The sequence below is a fragment of the Vespa mandarinia genome, chromosome 2 (genome assembly GCF_050613455.1).
Source record: "Vespa mandarinia isolate Hongniang chromosome 2, ASM5061345v1, whole genome shotgun sequence".
Lineage (NCBI taxonomy): Eukaryota > Metazoa > Arthropoda > Insecta > Hymenoptera > Vespidae > Vespa > Vespa mandarinia.
The window spans coordinates 16,054,282-16,078,678 of NC_140811.1; the positions used below are offsets into that span (position 1 = coordinate 16,054,282).

The 24,397-nt window shown below is 29.2% G+C and overlaps 2 protein-coding genes across 8 annotated transcripts; one reads left to right on the plus strand and one right to left on the minus strand.

Moving 5' to 3' along the window:
- Positions 1-873: 873 nt before the first annotated feature.
- Positions 874-4,464, plus strand: Trap1 (TNF receptor associated protein 1). The gene is made up of 13 exons (XM_035870518.2): positions 874-1,034; positions 1,254-1,352; positions 1,437-1,519; positions 1,595-1,822; positions 1,898-2,064; positions 2,139-2,248; positions 2,332-2,405; positions 2,491-2,837; positions 2,919-3,066; positions 3,142-3,269; positions 3,348-3,535; positions 3,614-3,912; positions 4,013-4,464. The coding sequence occupies exons 1-13, from the start codon at positions 920-922 to the stop codon at positions 4,112-4,114; spliced, it is 2,088 nt and encodes a 695-aa protein (XP_035726411.1). The 5' UTR covers positions 874-919; the 3' UTR covers positions 4,115-4,464.
- Positions 4,465-5,320: 856 nt separating this feature from the next.
- On the minus strand, positions 5,321-24,301 carry Rbcn-3A (rabconnectin-3 alpha). 7 transcript variants are annotated; one of them, XM_085664562.1, is made up of 41 exons: positions 24,028-24,301; positions 23,419-23,616; positions 23,154-23,307; positions 22,946-23,029; positions 22,144-22,356; positions 21,931-22,066; positions 21,633-21,830; positions 21,334-21,512; positions 21,042-21,254; positions 20,596-20,749; positions 20,146-20,507; positions 19,744-20,039; positions 19,443-19,661; positions 19,061-19,351; positions 18,801-18,947; positions 18,440-18,698; positions 18,115-18,368; positions 17,730-17,943; positions 17,286-17,648; positions 14,948-17,203; positions 14,558-14,872; positions 14,363-14,464; positions 14,122-14,304; positions 13,789-14,022; positions 13,571-13,708; positions 13,244-13,476; positions 12,982-13,163; positions 12,547-12,913; positions 12,232-12,462; positions 11,894-12,146; positions 11,619-11,823; positions 11,273-11,537; positions 11,039-11,212; positions 10,824-10,922; positions 9,177-9,263; positions 7,955-8,015; positions 7,659-7,867; positions 7,428-7,572; positions 7,145-7,362; positions 6,980-7,063; positions 5,321-6,916 (listed from the first exon to the last, which is right to left on the minus strand). In XM_085664562.1, the coding sequence occupies exons 1-41, from the start codon at positions 24,112-24,114 to the stop codon at positions 6,800-6,802; spliced, it is 10,179 nt and encodes a 3,392-aa protein (XP_085520688.1). In that variant the 5' UTR covers positions 24,115-24,301; the 3' UTR covers positions 5,321-6,799. The 7 variants fall into 7 exon arrangements, with proteins under 7 accessions (XP_085520688.1, XP_085520687.1, XP_035726174.1 ...); XM_085664561.1 differs by having other exon boundaries at positions 19,744-20,051; positions 20,596-20,782; positions 24,028-24,299; XM_035870281.2 differs by lacking the exon at positions 9,177-9,263 and having other exon boundaries at positions 24,028-24,298.
- Between the last annotated feature and the right edge of the window lie 96 nt (positions 24,302-24,397).

The following is a 24,397-nucleotide window of genomic DNA, read 5'->3' on the forward strand; positions in this document are numbered from 1 at the left end:
TCTAATTAATAATTATAATATTAATTTTATAATATATTTAAATATTTTTTTTCTATTTATATATATATATATATATACATACGGATTATTGATTATTAATTATAGAATATTAATTCTTAATAAATCTCGATTATTTATATATTTATATTATAAAAAATATATGTATGTACGTCCATATATCTAATATCAAGATGTGTATACAAATTTATGACGAAATTCATTTATGATTATCCAATTTGTAAGAAAATGTATAGATTAATATTAAAGTTTATGCAAAATCTGAATGTGTATGTCTGACGCAATGCGGTGCATCGGTAAATGTATAAAAGGAATGCACAGTCTCTGATATGGCTCGCAATTCTTTCAACGAAGACGATCAATTCGTGCGCGTGCCTAGTCGAGACAGAGATTTCCAAGCGCATTGACCTCAGCCATAAACCTAGGGTCGCCAACTTAATAAAAATTTATATGTCGAAAGAATAGCAAAGCATAAGTAGTCGTATTTGCATTATATCTGAAGAAAGATTGAAATAATCGTAAAATTCTATTAATCACGATACAAAATGTTTTATCCATTTTAATAATATTCACGTTTTTTCGATCGCTTAAATGATATTTAACGGATAAAATAAAGATAATTAAATATGTCAAGTTTTCTCAATTTGATTTGTACTTTTTTAGTTATAAAATTTCGTCTACGAAATATTTGTAAGAAACATTTTTTAAATATCTATATAAAAATATGAACAAATAAAATTTTATGTTATCCATTAAATTTTTATAGTCATTTAATATAGGAACTTTTGATTTATATGATATTTAGTCTTGATTGGCTGAGAACAAATGACGTATTGAATTAGAATTTATCATTTGTACGCAATCAGCAATATTTCTAGTAGAATCTGGAAAGGTATTAAAGATGGCGGCGTCCTTTCGGCTTCGGCATGCGATAAAATTAGGAAAATTGTTTCCTAAACGAATAACTTATAATGTCGAAAGAACGATTATTGAACGAACATGTAGACAACTTGCCGGTAATTTATTTTTCCATTAATATCATCTTTACATTTCTATAATATGATGATTTCGATTATTTGGTTATGTCGTCATTACAAATTTAATTGTTCTTAATAAATATTATATACTGTAATGTTAAATACTTCAATTGCTTATTTTATTATTTTTCTATATTTCATAATGTATGTAATAATAATATAATTTTCACAATATTTTACTTTGGTTTTATTTCACAGTAATTCCTGGTAACCACATTCGTTGTTTGTCATCACAAACAGCAACTCAGTCTTCGACTGAATATCATAATATAATACAAGATACAGAAAAAGTTACAGGTAATTTTAATAAGAATAAGTAAAATTCAATTGACAATTTTAATTCTTATATTCGATAATTTTTTGTTTTTTTTTTTTTTCCAGGAGAAAAAGCTAAACATGACTTTCAGTCAGAGACTCAGATGTTATTGCAGATCGTTGCAAAATCATTGTATTCTGATAAAGAGGTTGTTAATTTTTTAAAAATATTTTTTTTTTTTTTATAATTTTATCATAAATCATAATTATAAATATATTTATAGGTATTTGTTCGTGAATTGATATCTAATGCCAGTGATGCTTTGGAAAAATTAAGATACCTCAGACTAAGTAACACTGAAGTTGGTGAAGTAGCTGGTGATAGAAATTTAGAAATTCACATTGCTACTGATAAACAAAATCGTATATTAACTATTCAAGATACAGGAATTGGTATGACACATGAAGAATTAATATCCAATTTAGGAACAATTGCTCGTTCTGGTTCCAAGGTATGTCGATATATCTTATTTTATATTTAATAAATAAATAACAGTAACATTTTCACCTAACCTATTTTACTATAGGCATTCTTGGAACAAATCAAAGATAAGCAAAATGAAGGAGATCCGTCTAAAATTATTGGACAATTTGGTGTTGGTTTTTATAGTGCATTCATGGTAGCTGACAAAGTTGAAGTTTATACTAAATCTTATGCAAATGATGCTGACGGTTTTTGTTGGTCATCTGACGGGTAAATCATGATCTAATATTTTCCATTATAATATAATATAAAAGAGCTAAAAGTGTGTTAACATTGTTGGATAGATCTGGATCTTTTGAAATATCACAAGCAGAAGGTGTGCAACCAGGTACTAAAATTGTCATACATTTAAAACCTGACTCTCGTGAATTTTGTGATGAAAGTGTAATTAAAGGTAAGCTTTCTTAAAAATAATTAATATTTTAGTTTTTTTTCCTCTTGTATAATATATTAATTACAATTTCTCTTTTCTGTTAGGTATCATCACAAAGTACAGTAATTTTGTAGGCAGTCCTATTTATGTTAATGGTCAAAGAGCTAATACAATACAGGTATTTTATAAATATTAATATAAATACATTTATATTTAATTTATTATATGTTGCTATACTATATTAATAAAATTGAATTTTTTAGCCTCTGTGGATGCTTGACCCAAAAGATATTACGCCTTTACAACACACAGAGTTTTACCGATTTATTGGAAACTGTTTTGATACTCCAAGATTCATATTACATTATACGACCGACGTACCATTGAGTATAAAAGCATTATTATATTTTCCGGAAGAAAAGCCAGGTCTATTTGATTTAGCTAAAGACACAGCTGGAGGAGTATCATTGTACAGTCGAAAAATTTTAATTAAAAATAAAGCGGAAAATCTTTTACCTAAATGGTTACGTTTTGTAAAAGGTGTCGTTGATTCGGAAGACATTCCTCTTAATTTAAGTCGCGAATTGTTACAAAATAGTATTTTGATTGGGTAAGATTATTCAAAATCATATTTTTTTAATCCTTATTAAATGTGAATACATCGTAAAATAATATTTATTAATTTTTGCAGAAAATTACGTAACGTACTTACGGCTCGTATATTGAAGTTTTTGCAAGATCGATCTGTAAAACAAGCTGAGGACTATAATAAATTTTATAAAGAATATGGATTATTTTTAAAAGAGGGTATTGTTACTAGCAATGAGCAATCAGAGAAAGTAATTTTTTTAAACATTTATATTACTCAAATATTCCTTTTATATCGTCCGTTATAATAATCAATGTATTTACAGGAAGATATAGGAAAATTATTAAGATTCGAATCATCTGCAACTTCTCCAGGAGAGTTAATTAGTCTTCCACAATATTGTAGCCGTTTTGCTCAAGATCAAAAATATATATACTATTTGTCAGCACCTAGGTAAGAATTATTATTTTTATCATTTCCATGAATTTTCTCCAAACGATTATTTTATTTTGAAACAATTTATATTTCTAGTCGTACATTAGCGGAACAATCACCGTATTACGAATCTCTTAAAAAACGAAATCTTGAAGTTTTATTTTGTTATGAACCTTATGATGAATTAGTTTTGATGCATCTAAGACAATTTAATTCTCACAATTTAGTATCAGTTGAAAAAGAGATGAGAGATAATAGCGATGCCACTAAAACAGAAAATTTAGGTTTGTTACAGTTTCTGCGTATTCAATTTCTTCAAATATTTTATAATTTCATATATTTTTTTTTTTCTTTTTTTATAGGTATTATTAATAAGGAAGAAATGGATAATCTCGTAAGTTACATGCAAAATCTTCTGAAGAAAAAGGCTTATGAAGTTAAAATGACGAATCGTCTTGAATCACATCCTTGTGTAGTCACCGTTCAGGATATGGCTAGTGCGAGGCATTTTATACGCACGCAGAGTCATCAATTAAATGAAGAAACGCGCTACAATATTCTTCAACCGAGATTTGAAATTAATCCGTCTCATCCATTAATTAAAAAACTTTGTCAATTAACGAAGAATGATTCAAAACTTGCGGATCTTCTGATACAACAAGTATGTGACAATTATTGAATATAATTTGAAACTATATATATATACATGTACTTACATAATTTTATTTATTTACATATTTTTTTTTATATCAATATTCCAGTTGTTTATGAGTGCAATGGTTGGTGCAGGATTGATTGAAGATCCACGCATATTATTAAATCCGATGAATGAATTACTAACGTTGGCTTTAGAGAAACACTAAAGCTATTATTTTGTTTCATCTAATACCTAAGTTCTTTTTTTTTTTTTTTTTTTTTTTTTTTATAATTTTATTATAGATAATCTGACGAAATTAAGTGCAACAAAAGTATTCTTTCATTGAACCTTTAGAAATAGCAATCAAATAATATATAATATTTTTAAAATAATAGGAAGTGTGATTTATTTAAGCCTACTTCGATTGAAAAGAGACTACTTCGATCTTTAATTGTCGAAATCCAAGAAAAAAAAAAGAACTGATCCAATAACAGTCAAAGTCAGTAAAAAGTTTATTTTTGTTTATGTAAACAAATAATGACTGCGCATTAAAAATTTATCCCTATTTAAATATTAATATATTATACTATTTTGAAGTATCTATATATGTATATATATATAAGAATAAAGCAAAATAATTTTTTGTGGAAGTTTTTCTTTTTTTTTTTTTTTTTTTTTTTTTTTATTATTGTAAAACATCTTGTATACGTACCATTTTTTTGATGAGTTCGTGATTAATTATAAAACTTATAAAAGGTAAAGTTATTTTTTATTTTTGCTCAAAAAGTCACATACAAGTTAATTGTAACTGTACCATTTAGCAACAAGAGACTGTAGCATTTGATTATTACTGTATACGTTAATTATTTAAAAATATGCCCTAAGTCAAATAATGTAATACATTTGAAAACATTTAAAATCATTAACAAACTACTTTTGACTTTTTGGATTATTCACATGTTACAATGTAACATTAGCAACATTCTAATAACGATTGTCTATATAGTAACTCATATAATTATGTTATTTAATATATTAATATACAACGTATACATTCGAAAGCTAAATAAAATCATAGAACGTAATGTATATGATACACGCAATAATAAAAGAAGCAGGACATTTCTAATGTTTATATACTTTTTTTTGTTTTTTGACAATGAATTACTTTCGTACAACGAATCATGTACAAGAAAGTTTAAGTTAATGAAATATCAGAATTTTTTTTTTTAACAAATAATTGATTATAATTCCTTTCAGGAACACGTAATAATTTTTATATATTAAAGATAAATTTATATATATATATGTGATTATGGCCGTAATATATGCTTTTGCTTCAATGTAATAACAATAACAAATCGCAAATATTAGTGTACATTCAATAAGATATATATATATATATATATATATATATATATATATATATATATAATATTATATATATATATAAGACTGAAATAAATGTGTCAGTAATAATTAATTTTACATTGGTTTAATGATTTTATTTGTATTACTTTTTTTAACGCAGCTTATTGTGTATGAAATTAGGTTAAGTGTTCAATGATAGGAACCTGCATATTCCGTTCCAGAGAATAAATAACATTCATCTCAATGAACTTATTTAGATTATTTCACTTTTCAGCCTTTAAAGACTTTTAGTATTATCTACTCAAAACTGTAGTTGCACGTCTCACGTTTCTTGGAAATTTATGTTCCATCGTCACTATCATTATCATCATCATCATCATTATCATCATCATTATTATCATCCATTATTACCATCATTTAATAGATTAATTCTCTTATGTGAGATTTTTTTACACAAATTACTTTCTACTTAATCACTACTATAACGAATATAATAATAGTTTTTCATTTTATAATGTATTACAGACGAAAGACATCAACAATTAATTTTGTCTAAATAAAGAAAAAAAATTTATATTGGAAAATGCGCATTCCATGTAATTATAAACAATGTTCATATGAATAATGTACAATTGATTGTATACTTGATAGCTATACATTCTGCAGGAAATGATTGCTTAGGTTTTGTTATTCAAAAGAATTCTTCTCTTTTGAATAAAACTATTTCCACAGAATTATATCTTACATTAAAATATTGTGATTCGTATAGATTACAGATTCAATCAATCAATAAGTTTACTTTCATATGAGAAAGGAATGATTGTTAATAATAAATTACGTTTTATCATATGATATATACACTTTGGCGAAAATACACTGTTTTAAAGGTATAGCAAATAATACCAAAGATATTACAATAAAGCTGAAAACTAGCTAACTTCTGATCTAACTAAAATTATAATTTCTTGTAATTAGATTCTAGAACCTTGGTTTTAGGCAACACTATATGATTCCATATGGAATACATTTTATTTTTTCATATTGTGAACTATTTTCTATAACACATATTAATTTGTTAAAACACTGTGCCACACTATCAACATGTGTGCGTATATTGCAAAATTATAAATTTGTGTATATATATGTATATATATATATACACATATATATATATATGTATATATATATATTATACTTAGGGATTATATTTTTATGGAACTTTCTGAAGAAATCATTTCTCAATACTAGCACAATGTCTCTAAAGATCAGACTGTTATTTTTTAATACATATATTTTATATAGCTGTATTTTTGATACAGCATTCCCAATTCACTTGCATATATCAGGTCATATGAACAGAGATGTAATATATTGGCAATGATATATGTTACTGACTCAAATAGAGATGTATTGCCCGCGTGTGTAATATAAGATAACATATGCAGTTATCTTTAATGGTCCACTCTATTCCTCATAAAGCATAAACAAATTTTGCATAGTTTTACCTATTTGTGAAGCACAAGTTTTTAATGTAAATTTTCTAATATAATGTGTGAACAACGCAGTCACGCTCTGGCAACTGACGAACTTTCATTGAACCATCTGCTCCACATGAAAATAAACGTCCTGCTGAGTCTACGTGTAATTGTGTAACACCCTGAAATAAAAAATATAAATATCGTTCTTCATAATAAATTCTTTAAAACAATTTACAATATACCTGTCCAATGTTTTTGAAAAAACTAGATCGAGGATGTTCTGCAGGAAAAGAGTGTAGAAGACAATGGACGGTTAATCCCCATATCTATAATAATAACCAATTGTACATATTTATATTCAGTTTTATTATATAAACTGAATCACATATTAACTTTAATTTGTTTACTTTAATATCTCCATCACCAGCACCGCTAACAAAGAATTCCTCATGTGGATCCAAAGCTAAACATTTTATAGCAGATTCATGTGCTTGGAATCTATGACGTTGTTGTCTTTGTCGCACATCGAATATATTGATATCTCCTTTTTTACCACCACTTATCAATAATTGATGTTGTGGTGCCAATACAAGAGAACTAGCTCCTTGCTCGTGACACGTAAAACCTAATAAGTTAAATAATTAATGAAAGAATGCATATATCTTTTCAATAAAATTGTTGTTTATATACCTTGTATGAGAGATTTATTTTGTGGTAGTAATGTATCCCAAAGCGCAACATTGCGTCCTTCGGAACCATGACCTGCGGTAGCTATGAGACTGCATGCTCCAAGAAAGACGAAATCAGCTGTTACTTTACTATGGCACTGATAATTCTAAATAGAAAGTACAATTTTGAGATTAATATAACATAATCGATTTATCGCTTAATTACATTAACATTTTCATCAAAGAAACTTACAAAAAATGGACGTGCTGTTCCTTCTCTACAAGCCACTTGGAATAAACTTAAGTGTCCATCAGAGTCAGCCACTCCGAATTTGTTACCATGTTGAGAAAAACGTACGCGAGTAACTTTAGCAAATGTACCTGGTGGTCTTGGTGTTGCAACAGCTGTTTGATGACCCCATTCCCATAACGAGACTGATCCATCTTGCGATCCAGTTAAGTCTAAAATCAATAATATATAAATTGTTAATGAATATTTTTTACTAATCATAAAATCTATAATGCAACCATTTATTATAAAATACTTACACAGTGGTAAAAGTGGATGAGACGAAATCCTTCTGATACCATCGATTTTATGCTTCAAAATCTGTTGTAATAAAATAAAATAATGTTAAACAAGTGCATATATTAATTATAAAAAATACACAATTTATATTCGTAAATAAATATAACAACGCAGTAATGCTTAGCAAGAATGAATATAACAGATAGTTCCTTATTTCAATGCAAAAAAATATAGCAATTATTTGTTCATCAAATTACTTGATCTATGTAGAACATGCTTGAAACTTTTTCAGATAATATGCAATACATAGCAAAATGTAAAGTACGATAAATTAAAAATTTAATGAGTTGTTTTTTCTTTGAACATTATTTAAACTGAATATTTTGTGTGTTTTGTATGTATGTACGTTTTATACATTGATATTTATTGTAATACTTAAAAAAAAAAATTTGTTCTGATATGACACTAAAGTTTAATGTATGAATCTAATTGTGATCTAAATATGTGAAACAAATATGAATGCGGCATCAGTTTAACACGTTTTATACAGAATCTATGTTGATAACAAACATTTGTTCGTGTCGAGTTATACATATACAATGCTGCAACATGCAATGCACACTCATTTGCAGCATATATTTAATTAGAGTTTATATACTTTATACAAAAGCCATGAATTTGTTTAGATAGCTAATTAATGATATCTATGCTCCAAGCTCCATCAACTGAATATCACTATCATTACAGTTGAACTTTGTACATGAAATATATTTTTTACATACTGTGACATCAAGAAAAAATAAATAAAATTAATGTCCTATACATAACTAGAATTCGTAAATTACTATACATATTTCTAAAATCATGCTTTAACAGGATATTACAAATATCATTTCATCACTTTAAAAATTGTGCTCAACATCTAATCTGTGATATTCACAAAACACAATGATCAAATGTTAATATAATCATGCCTTACCATTGAACTATGAAATTCAATGTAATTTCTTTATATCTGGTTTGTAAAATCAATAATTCTATATAAATCTCATTTAAAATTTTTTATAAGAAATTACTTGTCTCTATGACAATGATATATATTTATTAAAATAATCTTTAAAAATATATATTTTTATCTATTCTGAAGATGTTACAAGCCAGAGCAGGCTGCATTAGCAGGCAAGAAATTGAACATGAAACTGGCACTAGGACAGGCTAGGGTCTGTTTGATCGTTATCTCACCGGCTGCAACAAGTGTTTGCTCCTATCAGCAACAAACTGACAGAAACGCAGGTCGTGGGAGCCAGGAAAAGCAGGCATCCCCTTCATCTGAGCGAGCGAATGAGCCACCAGGTCAGTGACGCAGACCAAGTTAGATGTTAGGCAAGCATTGAACAAGCAACATTGTCTCTGTCACCACTTGTGCTACCCCGACCCAATATGTCACATTCATGGCTCCCAAGGCTTGACTCGTAATTTTATTTTAATATTGGGATATTTTGAGAAAAACAAATATAGAAAAAAACTTAAAAATATAATGAACTTTTCATTTATATTATAACTCTTAAAAAAAAGAAAGAAAAAAAAAAAAAAGAAATAGTAGCAAAATATTTATTGATAGTTTCAATACATATGTTATTTGGTTTGATTCAAATATTACATTTTTTTTTTGCAAAACTTAAATAAATACCTTTTAAAACGAGCAAGCCTTGCATATAGCCGTGCCCTAATTAATAAGGCACTGTGCAAATTAATTCTTGACATTCCATGCAATGGATAAAATAACTTATATGTTCTTTATTTTTCTTATTTATGACTCCACAATACTTAAATAATCGAGACAAAAAATACCATTTAAATACATGATTACGTAAAGTCAAAGTTATAATGTTACTTAATAAAAGATAATAATAGTATCACTTATGTGCTAAAATATTTGTGATACAAAGAATTTAATTGCAAATATGTGCATTGCATATGATAAGAGACAAACAAATAAAAAATAAAGCCACTAAGTGCATTACAGAAATTTATATCTGCTTTATCAATATACTTGTACAATATAAATTTAGCTAAGAGAAACTGCTTAATTTTTACTATTTATAAATTCAAGGAACAACCTGGATTAATAGTTTTGCATAAAAAATGAAATATTTGTATATATTAAAAAAAAAAATCTATCAATTTTAATAGTTTTTATTAGACTCAATATATATATATATGGTCTAGTTTAAAATAATAATATCAACATTATTATTATTATTATTGTTACTACTATTTCTTTTTTTCTTTTTACTATCTGCAGCCATTGCAATTTACAAATTAACTGCATCCACCATTATATTCTGTTTTAAATATAAATTAATCTCTTAGTTTTTTAAAAAATTATGATGCCAGTAAAAGTAGACTTATTTGTTATAGAGGATACAAACATTAATTGATTTATATACATTAACACAGATGCAAAGGAGCACAACATTTTTCAATCGATTGATATTCAGTTTTGGTATCTTTGAGTTTATATATTTAATATTTGTTATATTATATTAGCATAAATGCTGTTTCTCTTAAACATAAAATCATATACATATTAAAATATTTGAAAAAATCAGAAGAAAATCTCATTAGAATTTTGATTATATGAAGAAAATAATAGACAACAATGCAAACAGATTTGAAAATGTTAAACAAATAGGCACTAAATGTTATAAACACTGGGAAGATAAAAAAAAGAAAAACTTTAGTGTCCTGTACAACACAGAATATCAGAATAATATTAGTATAACGTAAAAACAAAAAAATAATAATACGAAGATGATTATTTGAAAACATAGAAATCAGATTACTGTGACAACATATATAATTTATACAGTATAAATGTCAACTCACCACACTAGCACCTCGGCCACTCTGGCTCGCTATACCTGACTGAGGTTGAGGACTATTTGATTGTGGACTTTGTGCAAGTAATGGACGATCAGCTGCTGTCTGTAAATAATCAAATACCACACACACACATATATATATATATATATATATATATATATATATATATATATATTTTATCTAAGATAATAAATAATGAATCTTTATTGAATTTATACCTGTATAACTAAGAAGCTAGTTGGTTGTACGGATTCTGCATCCTGTTGTTTACTTAAATTAATTATATCGAATTCACATTCATCTTCTAGCCACGATGGAAGTTCTAAGAGTAATGATATATTCATTTCCTGAACTTCACGAGGGGTGGCTAAAGCCATTAATCCTCCATTCACCTGGTCATACAAATTAATTAATTATAATGTTGTCATAGTAATAAATAAATTAAAACAAACCTGATTTAGGCAAAATGCACTAATACTATCTTGTTCCTTGTGAATAATTCTGACAGGCTCAGCTACGCTTGTTGTACCACTGTCGCTTCCTCCTTTATCTTCTCCTCGATTTAAATTATCAATAGCTGTTTGATTGCTATCGAGTATAGATGATAACGATCTCCTTTTTCCAAATACTGCTCTTATAAATATATCTTGAACCAATTCTTGTCTAACTAAGTAGCACCATAAACGATTTGCAGGAGCTGCGGATGCCATGCGGGTACTAATATGGCGAAAGGATTATTCATTTTAAACGTATAGATAATTAATAATACAATTTATTTTTTAATTTAATTTTACTTACTTAAAAGGCGTGTTTCCTTTTTCTAATAATGCACGATACTTATGAATAGCTGGTTTTCCAGGTGTGGGCGCTGGATCTGGTGTACAACCTGGTATATAATTTATAGGAGCGGGTCCTTTTGACTCTAATTCCTCCCTTAAAGTTTCTTGCCATTGTGCTACAATACCTAATGTGCCATGAATTAATGGACTACTCACAGGTAATTCTGTAACAAAAATATTAATTTTAAGTTAATACAAAATCGCGAATTACAATATATATTTAAATAAAATTACCTTGCATTTCTATGCCTGCAACGTTTAAGAAATCTTGCAATTGCTTTTGCAATATTTTAACAATTGCTAATCTCATGATACACCAGCTATGAGAGTTTGGATTAGAATGTTCTATGTTGTCCTTTGGTTTAATCTTTGGCTTCGAATTCGTATCAAACACATCTTCCTCATCTTCAGAAGAATCTAAGTCCGATACAGCAGAGTCTGACGAATCGTAGTCAATTTCATCGGCATATTCACTCTCTATACGTGGCTGATGAAATACAATTGATATAAATAATTTGTATTTAAGATATATATACATATATATAGTTTTAATAAATTAAGTAATGTATTACCTTCATCAGGAAATAGGAAACCATGCTCATCTGGGGTGAAACAAATTGTTCTCTGTATGTTGGTTTGTCTTCCTTCATATTTGGTTGTTGTCCTGTGAATTGTCCTAACAATTTCATATTTAATTTCATACGTTGTTTAGTCAGTGATGTCATAGTATTCCACATGGCACTAGTAGTACTTTGATTTTCATTCGAAATCTCTGCTTTCTCGATAGCATTTGTATTATTACTCTGTAATATTTATACAGAACAAATGAAATTTATACATACAGGTTGAAAATATAATGATATAAAAATATTAAGATATATGCTAACCTGACTACTCGTGCTTGCTACTCGCAATAATTTTTTAACACCACCTCCAAAAAGACAAGACCAAGTACTATTGTCAAAACATTGACCAACAAGTCTATATAAAATATGGCTATCACAGCTTGATAAGGCATAAACGAATAAACTCATATACGTTGCTACAAAAGTTTCACAAAGAAGAATGTTTAATTTTGGTGTATCTTCATCTTTTTCGCGTGCCAATAAAGCACGTAAATTTGTAACGCCGGGCCACTTAGAGGGTGAGGTAGTTATGCATACTCCATCGTCCGTTGAATATCGTCGATGATAACGATTTGAAGCAACTAAATGACCACCAGAAAATGTTTCTATTTCTGCTACTACCGGGAAGCTGAAAAAAAAATTAAATATTATAAAAATATTTATAGCTATGTCATTATTTAACAAAGATCATGTTACCTATCTGGTTGATGATGTTTCATAACAAAAGTATCGGAATCACATAAAGATTGATAAATACAAGCACTAAGTGCAACTGCTAAATCTCTCATTATAAATACTTCACGGCAATATGTATTTCTATTAGGCATTGGAGGATTTCGTAATTCTACTAATGTTTGTAACATATCATGTGCTAAAGACTAAACATAAAGAATAAAATTATCATTATTTTCCTATCATTTAATATCGAATATCCTGTTATCATTTTTCTATTACGAACCTGTAAATGTCTGACAGGATCAGCAACTACTGTTTTATTACAAGCAACACTCGCGCTTAACAAAGGAAGAGTAGTCGGGAAAGGAAGTGGACTAAGTAATTGCTGTTGAGTTTTTTCCTGTTGTAATTCTTGTAAAAGAAGTACTAATTCCATCCTCACGGATGCTAAACCACCACCGGATGCTCCGTGAAGAGAACAATACGATAATAATGTTCTTAACAATGTTTCATTAGCTAAAATATATAATCAAATATATTTTCTTTTTTTTTTCATATTCTCTTAAATATTTGAATTTATATTTTATAAAGTTTAACTATATTACATTACCTTTCAACCATTTCTTCCTTTTGGCAGCTCTTTGTACTTTAGCTTCAAAATCTAATTTTTCTGCAACTAATATTTCATGCAATGTTGGTTGTTCTCCAGCCCTACATGGAGGTACATCATCTACCATTCCACCTTCATCTAAAATTGATTTTACAATATAGTACATATTGAAATTTATTTTGTTTTAACGTGTAAAATAAAATTTCTTATATAATTACATTCTGAAGTATTATTCGCATCTCCATCCGTATTGACACTATAATTACAAAGTTGTCTCAAAGCATCTACTTCTCGTTCCAGCCAAACATACAATTGATACCTAAGTTGCCCTCCATCCACTTCAAAACCAGTAGCTAATGTTGATAATTCTTCCATGAGAATTTTTAAACAAGCAACAAATTTTAATTGTTGTGCCATAATGTCTAACTGCCCAGATGATTTTGCAAGTTCTTCTAAAATATTAAATATTTTTATTGTCTTATTAATTCCGAATAAATATTTAATGTTATTAATTAAAAAATTATAACGAAAAAGAAAAAAAATATCCGTACCTTCTTTGTCTAATTTATTAACAGTGCCATTTTGATTTCCATCCAGTTTCATGCTTAATGGAGGACTATCGCCATCTTCGTTATCGGCATTATCGTCGTCCCAATTCAACACTAATTCTTCAGTTTCTCGCACAATAGGTTGCGACCAATTGGTAGCTCCCCAATCAATAGAAGCAACTGATTCTAACGAAAAATGTTTAACTTTATTTTTTGTTATTATAAATGTATAATTAATTTATACCTTGAGTATCAGAAGTTTGTTTAGTTTCTGCACCCCAAACAATAATCCCTGTATCTATTTGTACATCTTGTGTCCTGGATTTGGTTGGACTATTCAAGAGACCTAAATAACGATCATTAATTATAGACTTTCATTCATTTTTTTTTTTTTTTTTTTTTTTAATAATATTATTTATTATTATAATATAAAACTTACTAGGTGAATTTTCACAATTTGTGTCCATAACTTTACTAGGTAATTTAGACAAAACCTCAAGAGCAAGAGCAGGACAGCCTGCTTTAAAATGAGCATGAGCAGTAGTGAAATATAATTGTCTTTCTAAGGGAGTAATACTGTCTTCTAACGTAAGATGTTTATCTGGTTGAGTCTTCACCTCTGTACCATAACTAAATCCTGATATAACTACAGAATGACCCTTCTTTTTATCTTGTGCAGTAGAAGCAATATACTGTCTAATTAATAATGGATGTGTACGTAAATAGACATAAAAATTGAAGACATTTGGATTTGCTGTAATATATGAAAAATAAGTTAGGAAAAAGTATCGTCAAATTATACTTAATTATAAATATAAACAAAAATCACCTGTAGCACCCTCAGGTTTGTCAGATTCATCATTATATTGTGGATGCATAGTACCAACATTAGTTAAAAGTAAAGTATTGAGAGATCCTGAATGATCTTTAAGTATCCACAGTGCCATACTTCGTAGAAAAGGATCAGGATGACATTTGTTCATATCTTGATTTTGACCGTCTTTATCGCAACCTAAAATTTCCTCATAAAGCAATCTTCTCATATGTGGAGATGTTGTGTCATCTTCGTAAAGTCTTGCAATAACCATTGCAAGTTGAATATCATTTAATTTGTCCAGGCATACATCAATGGCATCTTTCAATGCGCCTGCTAATAAAAAGAATGCTGCAGCATGTTCAAATCTTTGCTTTCCAAGTAGTGCAAATGCATTTTTCAAGGCTGCTTTTCTCCATCTGTTTTCTGTAAAGTTATTTGCAAAAAAGGAGGTCATTCTGTCATCTTTTTTATTTCTAAATAATCCCCATACTAAATTTTTTTTCTTCATAGCTAAATAATAAATAGCAGCGTCCAAAGGATCTTGATTTTGTTGAAATGCCGATTTAGCGATCTTATCGATACATCGTTTTAACACAATATTACTTCTAATCCACCAACCAACACCAAGTTCTTTTAATACAGACCATTTGGGCTGTCCCTTTGCATATGATGGAATTAATCCTAGCAATTCTTCTTCAGATTCGGAATGAAAAGCCCATACAAGGTTATTAGATGAAATACCTTGCTTCTGGAATTGTGCTCTTTGTGCCAATGGAAGACAACGTATTAAATAATTATAATGTTTCATAGCCAAAAGGAATCTGAGCCCACAGTCGTCCAATGAATCCATAGAAACTGCTTCGCCATCGGGTATACCTGTTAAATTTTCCTTTGCAATTGCATTTTTAGCTGCATCTATTGCAAAACGTTCTGCAAAATCAACATTACATGTTGACACGGTATCAGCTAATGCAAGAAGATGCATTTGATCAAGACTAGATAGACCAGGTAAATGAGTATGAGTTAAAAGACGCGACAACATTCTACCCTGTCTGGGACCAAAATGAGATATTCCTTGTCTTTCTGGTACCGAAGCTCGTCTGTCCTTTTGATGTGAACAATCATAATCTTCATCTAACATATCATCTAATGAATCACCTTCTTCCAAATTACTATCAAATAATTCATTATAATCCTGTTTGTCTTCGTTTTGTTGAACAGCATTTGTTTCTTTATCTGCAATTAAGAGTGTCCAAAGTGGTAACGGTGATATAGAAGTGATTTCAGCATAATCTAAAGTAAGTTCTTCTGGTATTTGAGTCGTTGAACCTCTTGGTTCGAGTGGTGAAGTTGTACCAACGTAACTGACTGACATTGTCCTTGATCTAGACCATCCACCTCTTTGTTTAACCATATTTTCATCATCAACTCTCAAAGAACACGAACTTCCTATACATCTAACTAAATGCGATAGAATAGCTTTAACCCATCGAATTTTTCCAGAATTTAACAATTCCATTAACTGTTTTGGATGATATTGTGGTAATACAGGACAAGCTATCCTTGATGCTTCAAAAAGACCATAATCGGGCATGTAATCGAAACTAACATTCTCATTTTGTATCCCACGTTTTTTCTTAGCATCGAGCATCGTTAAATTAATACTACTAACGCGTGATAAATGTGGCATAGATGATACATTAGCCAATCTTCGTTGCGATGTTTCTTGAGCTAAGGTTCTTAAATCTTCGTCTCTTAAATTTCTACTTGCTTGAAATTCATCTGATTCCTGATGTTGTAGATTTGAATGGAAACAATCTTTCTTTGGACTTGGTTTCCATTGTGAATAAACATGCATTTCTGAATCCATACCAACAACTAATATACCATCTCTTACCCATGATATTTGCATAGGTAAAGGTGGCAATCCATCGGCTGTAGTTAATTCAATCTTTCTTAATTTCATCCATCGAATTTCATCTACAAACTGTGGTTGTGCTAGTGATGAAGTTTTTCTTAGTATTGGTCTGTTACTACTTTGAGATTCTTTCATTGCTTTCATATTTGCTTGTGCAAGGTCAGAGCAAACTGGTGTGAACAACATAATTTTGGATCCAACACCAACTGTTAATATATGGGAACCATCTTCTTTGGATACCCAATCCAATTGAACTAAATGTTTTTGCGTCAGTGGACACGTGTTACCATTTTCTATGATTGATTTTCGTAAAGATTGAAGAGTACTGAATGAAGGAACTGCCAGCAAACCTTAAATAAATGATATTACATATGATATTACATGAAAAGTATTTTTAAATTATGAAATAATTAATTATCGTATATATTTTACCAGCGTTAGATTTTGTACTTTCTCCATTTTCGCCGTTCCTTGGTGATCTTATGTCTTCGTGGCTAAGAGTTTGTAAAACTTGCGTAAGCCTTTGTTTTTTCTGTAAAAATCTACTATCATACAAATAGCTAAGATCTAAATGTTGATCTACTGGAATTCGAGGTAAATGAATATTCTTCAAATGAATTGTATCCTCTAAAATCCATTCACTGCCACCTGTACTTTCACATTCATATATTGCAACACAAAGATTTACATATCTTGAGTCAGGATCACTTTTTGTAGGACGTGTAAATGATTTCCCATATTTATAAGCACAAGCAATACGACCACTATAAGCTGCACTAATATTTAACGGTTGACCTATAAAATGATACAAGAAAATATGAAAGATTTTTTCATATGTATAATTTGTACAAAAATTTGTTGTGATTAATAATATACCGGTAATATCAATTGTAGATTCCTGATCTTTTCTAACCATCTCCCATTCACACCATTCATAATCAAGTTTGTCTGGTATAGTTTTTGTAACTTTACATTTCCAAAAGCGTATAGTACTATCACTGCACGCTGTTACAATAATGTATGGTGCAAAACAAGCAGGATATATAGATGAACTACTTAAGTGTCCCGCTGCTGGTGCCGCATGTATTACCTATTTATAGAGAGAAAGACAAAGATAGAGAGAAAGAGAGAGAGAAAGAGAGAGAGAGAGAGAGAGAGAAAGAGAGAGAGAGAGAGAGAGAGAGAGAGAGAGAGAGAGAGAGAAAGATAATAGATAATTGTATATATACTATTAGACAAAATTAAGAATAAGAATAAAAACCTCCACTCCATCTGGTAATGGTAATTCTTGAGTGCAAACTTTCGTAGTTGTAATAAGAACATGGCTATTATGTCGATGATGAAGGAAAGCTGTATCATATTCAGCTTGACTTTCACGTCTACTTCTATATCCATTTTGACTTGGTCTACGAGATCTTCTACCTTCTTGATGACTAGATCGTCCGGGTGTACCTTCCTCATCTTCATCTTGGACTAAATGAGAATCTGGGACATACATCATTGATCCTGATAATCCTGTAAGAATAAATACATTGTAAATAAGATACTGTTATAATATATTTTGCAATAAATGTGTAAACATGTACCTGTTGTCTCAGGTTGTGATGCAATAACTAAACGCCACATATGTACTGTTGTTCCTTGTTGAGTTCTTTCTAATACCACGATATAAAATGGTTCTTCAAAAATTGCTGATTGTTGAAGATCCACCATAGCATCCAATGTCGATTCCATTAGACCTAAATCATTACTTGAGGTATCTACTCCACATTGTTTTTCATCACTTCTCTCGCCAGTAATTAATTGCTCTTGGAATACATGAAGGAATTGAGTATTTTGCCAATCCTAAAATTTCAAATGTTATTATTACAAATACATTATTATAAAAATATACGTTTATTTTATTGCAATATAAATATAAAATTTTTAAAAATGAGCAAAACTTACATGAGTAGCATCATCGATAGCATCTAATTGTATAATACATCCTGGTCTAGCTGTTGATTGTTGAGAGACTATTTTTATTCTATCATGTATAGAATGTCTAATACCATCATCAGATGAAATGTCCGTGGAGAGACTGACCATTGAATCCTAAAAAAAAAGAAAAGAAAAAAAAAAAAAAAAAAGAATGAAATAATTAAAAATAATTTAACATTCTATTATATCAACTGTTAATATTGAAATAATTTGAATCGATTACAGACCATCATTCTGCTCCTTCTTTCACTGATAGATACTTCTGCTAACAAAGTTCTAGCATCAATGACAGCTTGATAAACTCTAAGACACTCCCCATCACTAGCAACAAAACAAGCACTAGGAGAATTAGATAAATTGCCTAATGTTGTGCTTGGTAATAATGTTGGAATCCAGGCAACGTTACTAAATGCAGAAATTTCTGGAGAATTAATTCGTGCTAATTCAGAAACTCCGCCACTTTTAGATAAAGGTCCTACAGCATCTACTCTCCAAAGAATTAATTCACTGCAGAAACCCTAATATATAAAAATATATAATCATTAACACACACACATACGTATATATATATACATATATACGTTAATGAAAATCAAAATTAAAAATTACATTTATACATATAGCTGATGGCATATCTTTTGATTTATTCACATCCTGCTTATGATCTACATGTTCTGTAGTATCTGCATTTTGAGAACAAGTATTAGAAAACTCAGGTATATTATGATGTGAAGTTGTTACCAACAATGGAAGAACAGGATGACAAGTAATGTCATTTACTCGGAAACGATGTCCAGAAGCTCTACATGCATGACCTATACTTAACACCTAATACAAAAAAAAATATTGTGTTATAAAAAATATTTTATTTTTATAAAAAAAAAGGAGAGAGAGAGAAAGAGAAACTTACCTGAGAGAATTTCGTTTTATCAGCAAATGTAAGTTGCCAAAGATTTAATGTTCCATTAGAGTGTTTTGACACCATTGATACCATTGGGCTAGGATGAGTTAATAAATCATTAACTTGATTTAACTCTTGATTTTTTCCACTCTCTGCATTATTAACACCTGTGGAAGTTGTTTTATTTTGACCTTGATCAACATGTTGCACACTATTCAATAATTCTTGTCCTGCTCTTGAAGTTAATGTTGATTGTTCTTCATCTTGTTCAATAAGGCTTGGTAATGGTGTTGTTATCTCAGCAGCTTTAAAAATTTCTTAATGATTGATAAAATAGATAAGATACTACAAAGTGTAAATATTGTACATCCTTAATTAAGATCCATATTTTACAATTATTCAATTACTTACGATCTGTAGGTTTAGTTGAAGATTTTGCAACTTCTCGAATGTTTAGTAACGGTCCTCCAGTATTATGAGAATACATGGATACATTGTGGCTCATAGTAGATGCATCACCAAGAGGAAATGCATTTGGTATTCGTGTGGAAAATGAAATCTGTGCTTGTCTAAATGAACCAGGATGATATTCATCTAACCATTCAATATGCCATATCAAAAAGCTTCCATCTATAGGATGAATTGAGAAAAGCAAATCTGGATTATGATGCCAGTCTCTTAATAATGTTTCTATTTTTGTATCTAACGAATCTGGTGCATGATTCATTGAAGATGTTGCATCTGTTGCAATAGAATTTATAGATGTAGTATTGCTGTAATATAAGTTAAAAAAAAGTAATTTAACACATTCTTATAATAAAATTATAACATTGTATGATATAAAAAATTATTGTATCATACCTAAGACTTTGATGAGAATGTGCACTATGAGCCAAGCTATGATGAGAGGAAGTAGTATGTGTAGTATGATGTTCATCACTGCTATGATCTTCCTGACTAGCAGATCGTCCACCAACACCTTGCTTCTGTGCACTTTGCGATCGATTTCCTTTTTCTGCATAGAGCATATAACAGGATAAGATGCTTCCTAATAAACACATTCACTAACGAAAAACTATATTGCATGCAAGGAATTCTTATTAATTCTATTACAGAAATATCAAAATTATGTCTTAATACATATATTTATAATACTATATAAAAATTAATATTTAATATATTTCTGTAATCGAAGTTGTAGTTAAGTGAAGTTGTATTATGGATATTAATTATGAAAAAACTTTGATAAAAAATTAAAAAATTATTAAGTCAAATATATATATGTAAGAAAAAGCTATATAACTTACTTAATGTATATTCATCCTCTGAATCATGATCTATATGATCAACTTCTTGTTGTTGCAATCCCTCTTCCTTTTCTACTACCTTTCGTGTAAGCTCTTGTAAAATACTTTCAGCTTGCATAGTAAAATGCATTTCTTTGTTATTAAGCCAATGCAAAATGAAATTTGGTTCTCTTTCAGGATCTCCAGTTATTAAACTTGGTACTAATGGAATATCTATAACATGAATATATATTGCAAATTATATCAAAATAATATTATCTTCATGTTTTAAATATTTAATATTTTATAATACCAGTCTCTGCATTAATGCTAGCTGCTAAGTGGAAGTGCATGCCTGGATAGTGGCCAGAACTTTGATAATTATTATGAAAGTCATGCACAGAATACGTTGAAGGTAAAGTTGGCAAAGTAGGTGCCGCATGGCCTGCTTGATGTTGTTGTTTAGCATGGCGACGAATATGAAAACATGTTCTAATTTTTCATGAAAAATAACACCAATAAAGAACAAATTGTATTAAGAAAATATTATTCAATCATGTAATTTTAATGTTTAAACATTATATTATTAATATAAGAATATGTTCTACATACTTCATATGTTTCAGTCGTTGCATAAATCTATGTTTATGCATATTATGATGGCGATGTTTCCCATGATGTCCATGTCTATCAGAACCTTCGAACTGACTCATATTAGCCAAACCTTCTATTTCAGGTGGTATGGTTTCTGTCCACACTCGACAAATGTTATCCCGGCATGAAGTTACCAACATGTTAGATACTGAGCCTCTAATTATTAAAAAATATTTTAATAAAAGTTCAATACCGATAGACATATATTCAGATAGATTTTTATTAAATTTTATTTATCTTATAATAGTATACATACTTGGGCATATATTTGCTTGTTTTTCTCCATGACAAATGAGTTACAGCACGTGGATGTGCTACGTATACGAAACTGTAACTATCACTTGATAATGTTTGAGAAAAATTTGATTGATCTACACTTCGCAATGGAAAAACTAAATGTAAAAATAAATGTTGTTTGGATTACTTGACATATATACATTATTATTTTAGAATCAGATGAAGTACTAACTTTGTTTATTTTCAAACCAAATTTTGACTAATCTGTCATTCATCCCTGTTGTTGCGAATAAAGTCCCATCTGGGCTAAATCTCATAAGATGTACTGGTGTAGCTGTACGACATTTCCATACACAATTCCATGCACCTGGATCATTAGCATTATTAGAATCTCCAGGTCCAGGACTTTCAGCTTCTCCTCCAATAGAGAATGTCACTGCTCCAGCTATAGCAAAATATATGTTTATATAACTTTCCATAAACCTTTTATATAGTTTTATATTACTAAACTATACTTAAAAAAATATACAATATATTTAATCATAATATCCTTTATATGTTCAATATCAGTTTCATGGTTATAATATGTAGCATATAAAGCATTGACATTGATAATATAACGTATCAAAGGTTACAGTAAGTCATGCTGGATTATTGTTACTCAAAATGCTAAATAATATAAAAAAAAATTGGTGCTTCTAGCTCTTATTAAATTAATTTAACTAAATGTTTTATTACATGAAATTATTGCTACAAAATAATATATAAACTAATACAAAATAACTGTACAAACCAGCATATGTAATAATTTTACAATAACTAATATATAAATGTAAAATAAAAATATTATCATGATCATTATTCAAGCAAGAAAATAATCTCATGTAAATGAAATAATTGAATTGAATTAGCTAATATCTAAAAATTAATTATAGATAATAATTTATAATAAAGACATATTTTCAAAGCTTTTCAACAATGCAATATTTTCACATGCAAACACTAATGTTCATTCTCAAAACGAATGAACTCACGATCTTGGGAAGAGTGTGTGGTAACATTTTGATCATTTCCACTCATAGTATTTTCTTCCGACTGTAACGCTTTTGCCTTTGTAGCTGTACATAATATTTTTATATCAATAAATAAAACTAAAGAATTATTGTATAATCAGAATTCTAATATGTTTACATTTTTTCCTAATTTTGTCATTGTGTATATATATATACACATTTAACTTACTATGCTCTTCTTGAAATGGCATAATATTTTGATGCCATAATTGCAAAAGTTCGCCACCTGTCAATAGTCTCGTTCCTTCTAAATTCCATGACAAAGAACTGATATTAGATTCTGTTTGTAAACTTCCTGTTTGAACCCAACGATATTCCAATTGCTAAAAAAAAATTACAGATAAAAGATTTTATAATCTTATACTATATCATTAATCATGTAATATCAATTACAGAGATAACTTAAATGTCATAAAAAAAAAATAAATACACACATGTGAACAAGTACTATGTATCAATGGCGTTGGCTCAAATATGCAGACTTGATTTTCATAAGCTGCAGCAATCTTTCCTGTATCCGTACTACAGTCCAAACAACTAATCCTAATATAGTTGTGTACAGCTCCTGGTATAATTTGTACACGCTCAAAATTGTTAGCCAAAATGACAATGTTGCAACCAGCAGCGTATGCCTGAATTTAATAGAAAATATCAGATAAATTGATATTTCTATATCCAAGATGCATATATTATATTTATAAATTTATTATATAAAATATCGAAAAATGTTCGAGAATGTGGGATAGAGCAAAGTATAATATTTATGGATAACGTTATTCAATTGTCATCATATCGTAAAAATTGTACAATATCGAATAATTGACTTATTCCGAATGCACAGGGGAAATAAATCCATAACAAAAGTGTCTTTAATCAGCTGACTCTCATATACGTTAAGTCAAATTCATTTTTTTCTCTTCAATATCACGATGTAAGATTGTTATCTTTACAAGGACGATATCATAAAGATCGTATAATATATACACATACGTTCGTCGGAGAAAAAAAAAATGAATCTAAAGGAAATAAAGTAATAAACTTACCGTGAAAGATATTCCCTCGACAGAACCGACAGCGTAGCAGCGGTCGCCTGCATTGCAGGCCCCGCTTAATATTTGATGACAATTCATTTTGTGATCATTAAGATCAGATCATTTTTAAACACGAATTTAATTTCTAACCAATATAAGTATCACGCACGAGTTAATCAGCTACCAACTCCTCCTCTCGCAATCCCGAAGGGACACGTAAAATTGACGTGACACAGTAATCCAGCCGCGAAGGTGCGGCCATCTTTAAATGGATATCTATCACTATATTTCTCCCTTTCTTCCTCAAATAAATTTAGTCATAAAAAAGAATAATCTCTAGATGCAACTCCTTCATAAGATTGTAACATGAAACTTCTGCGCA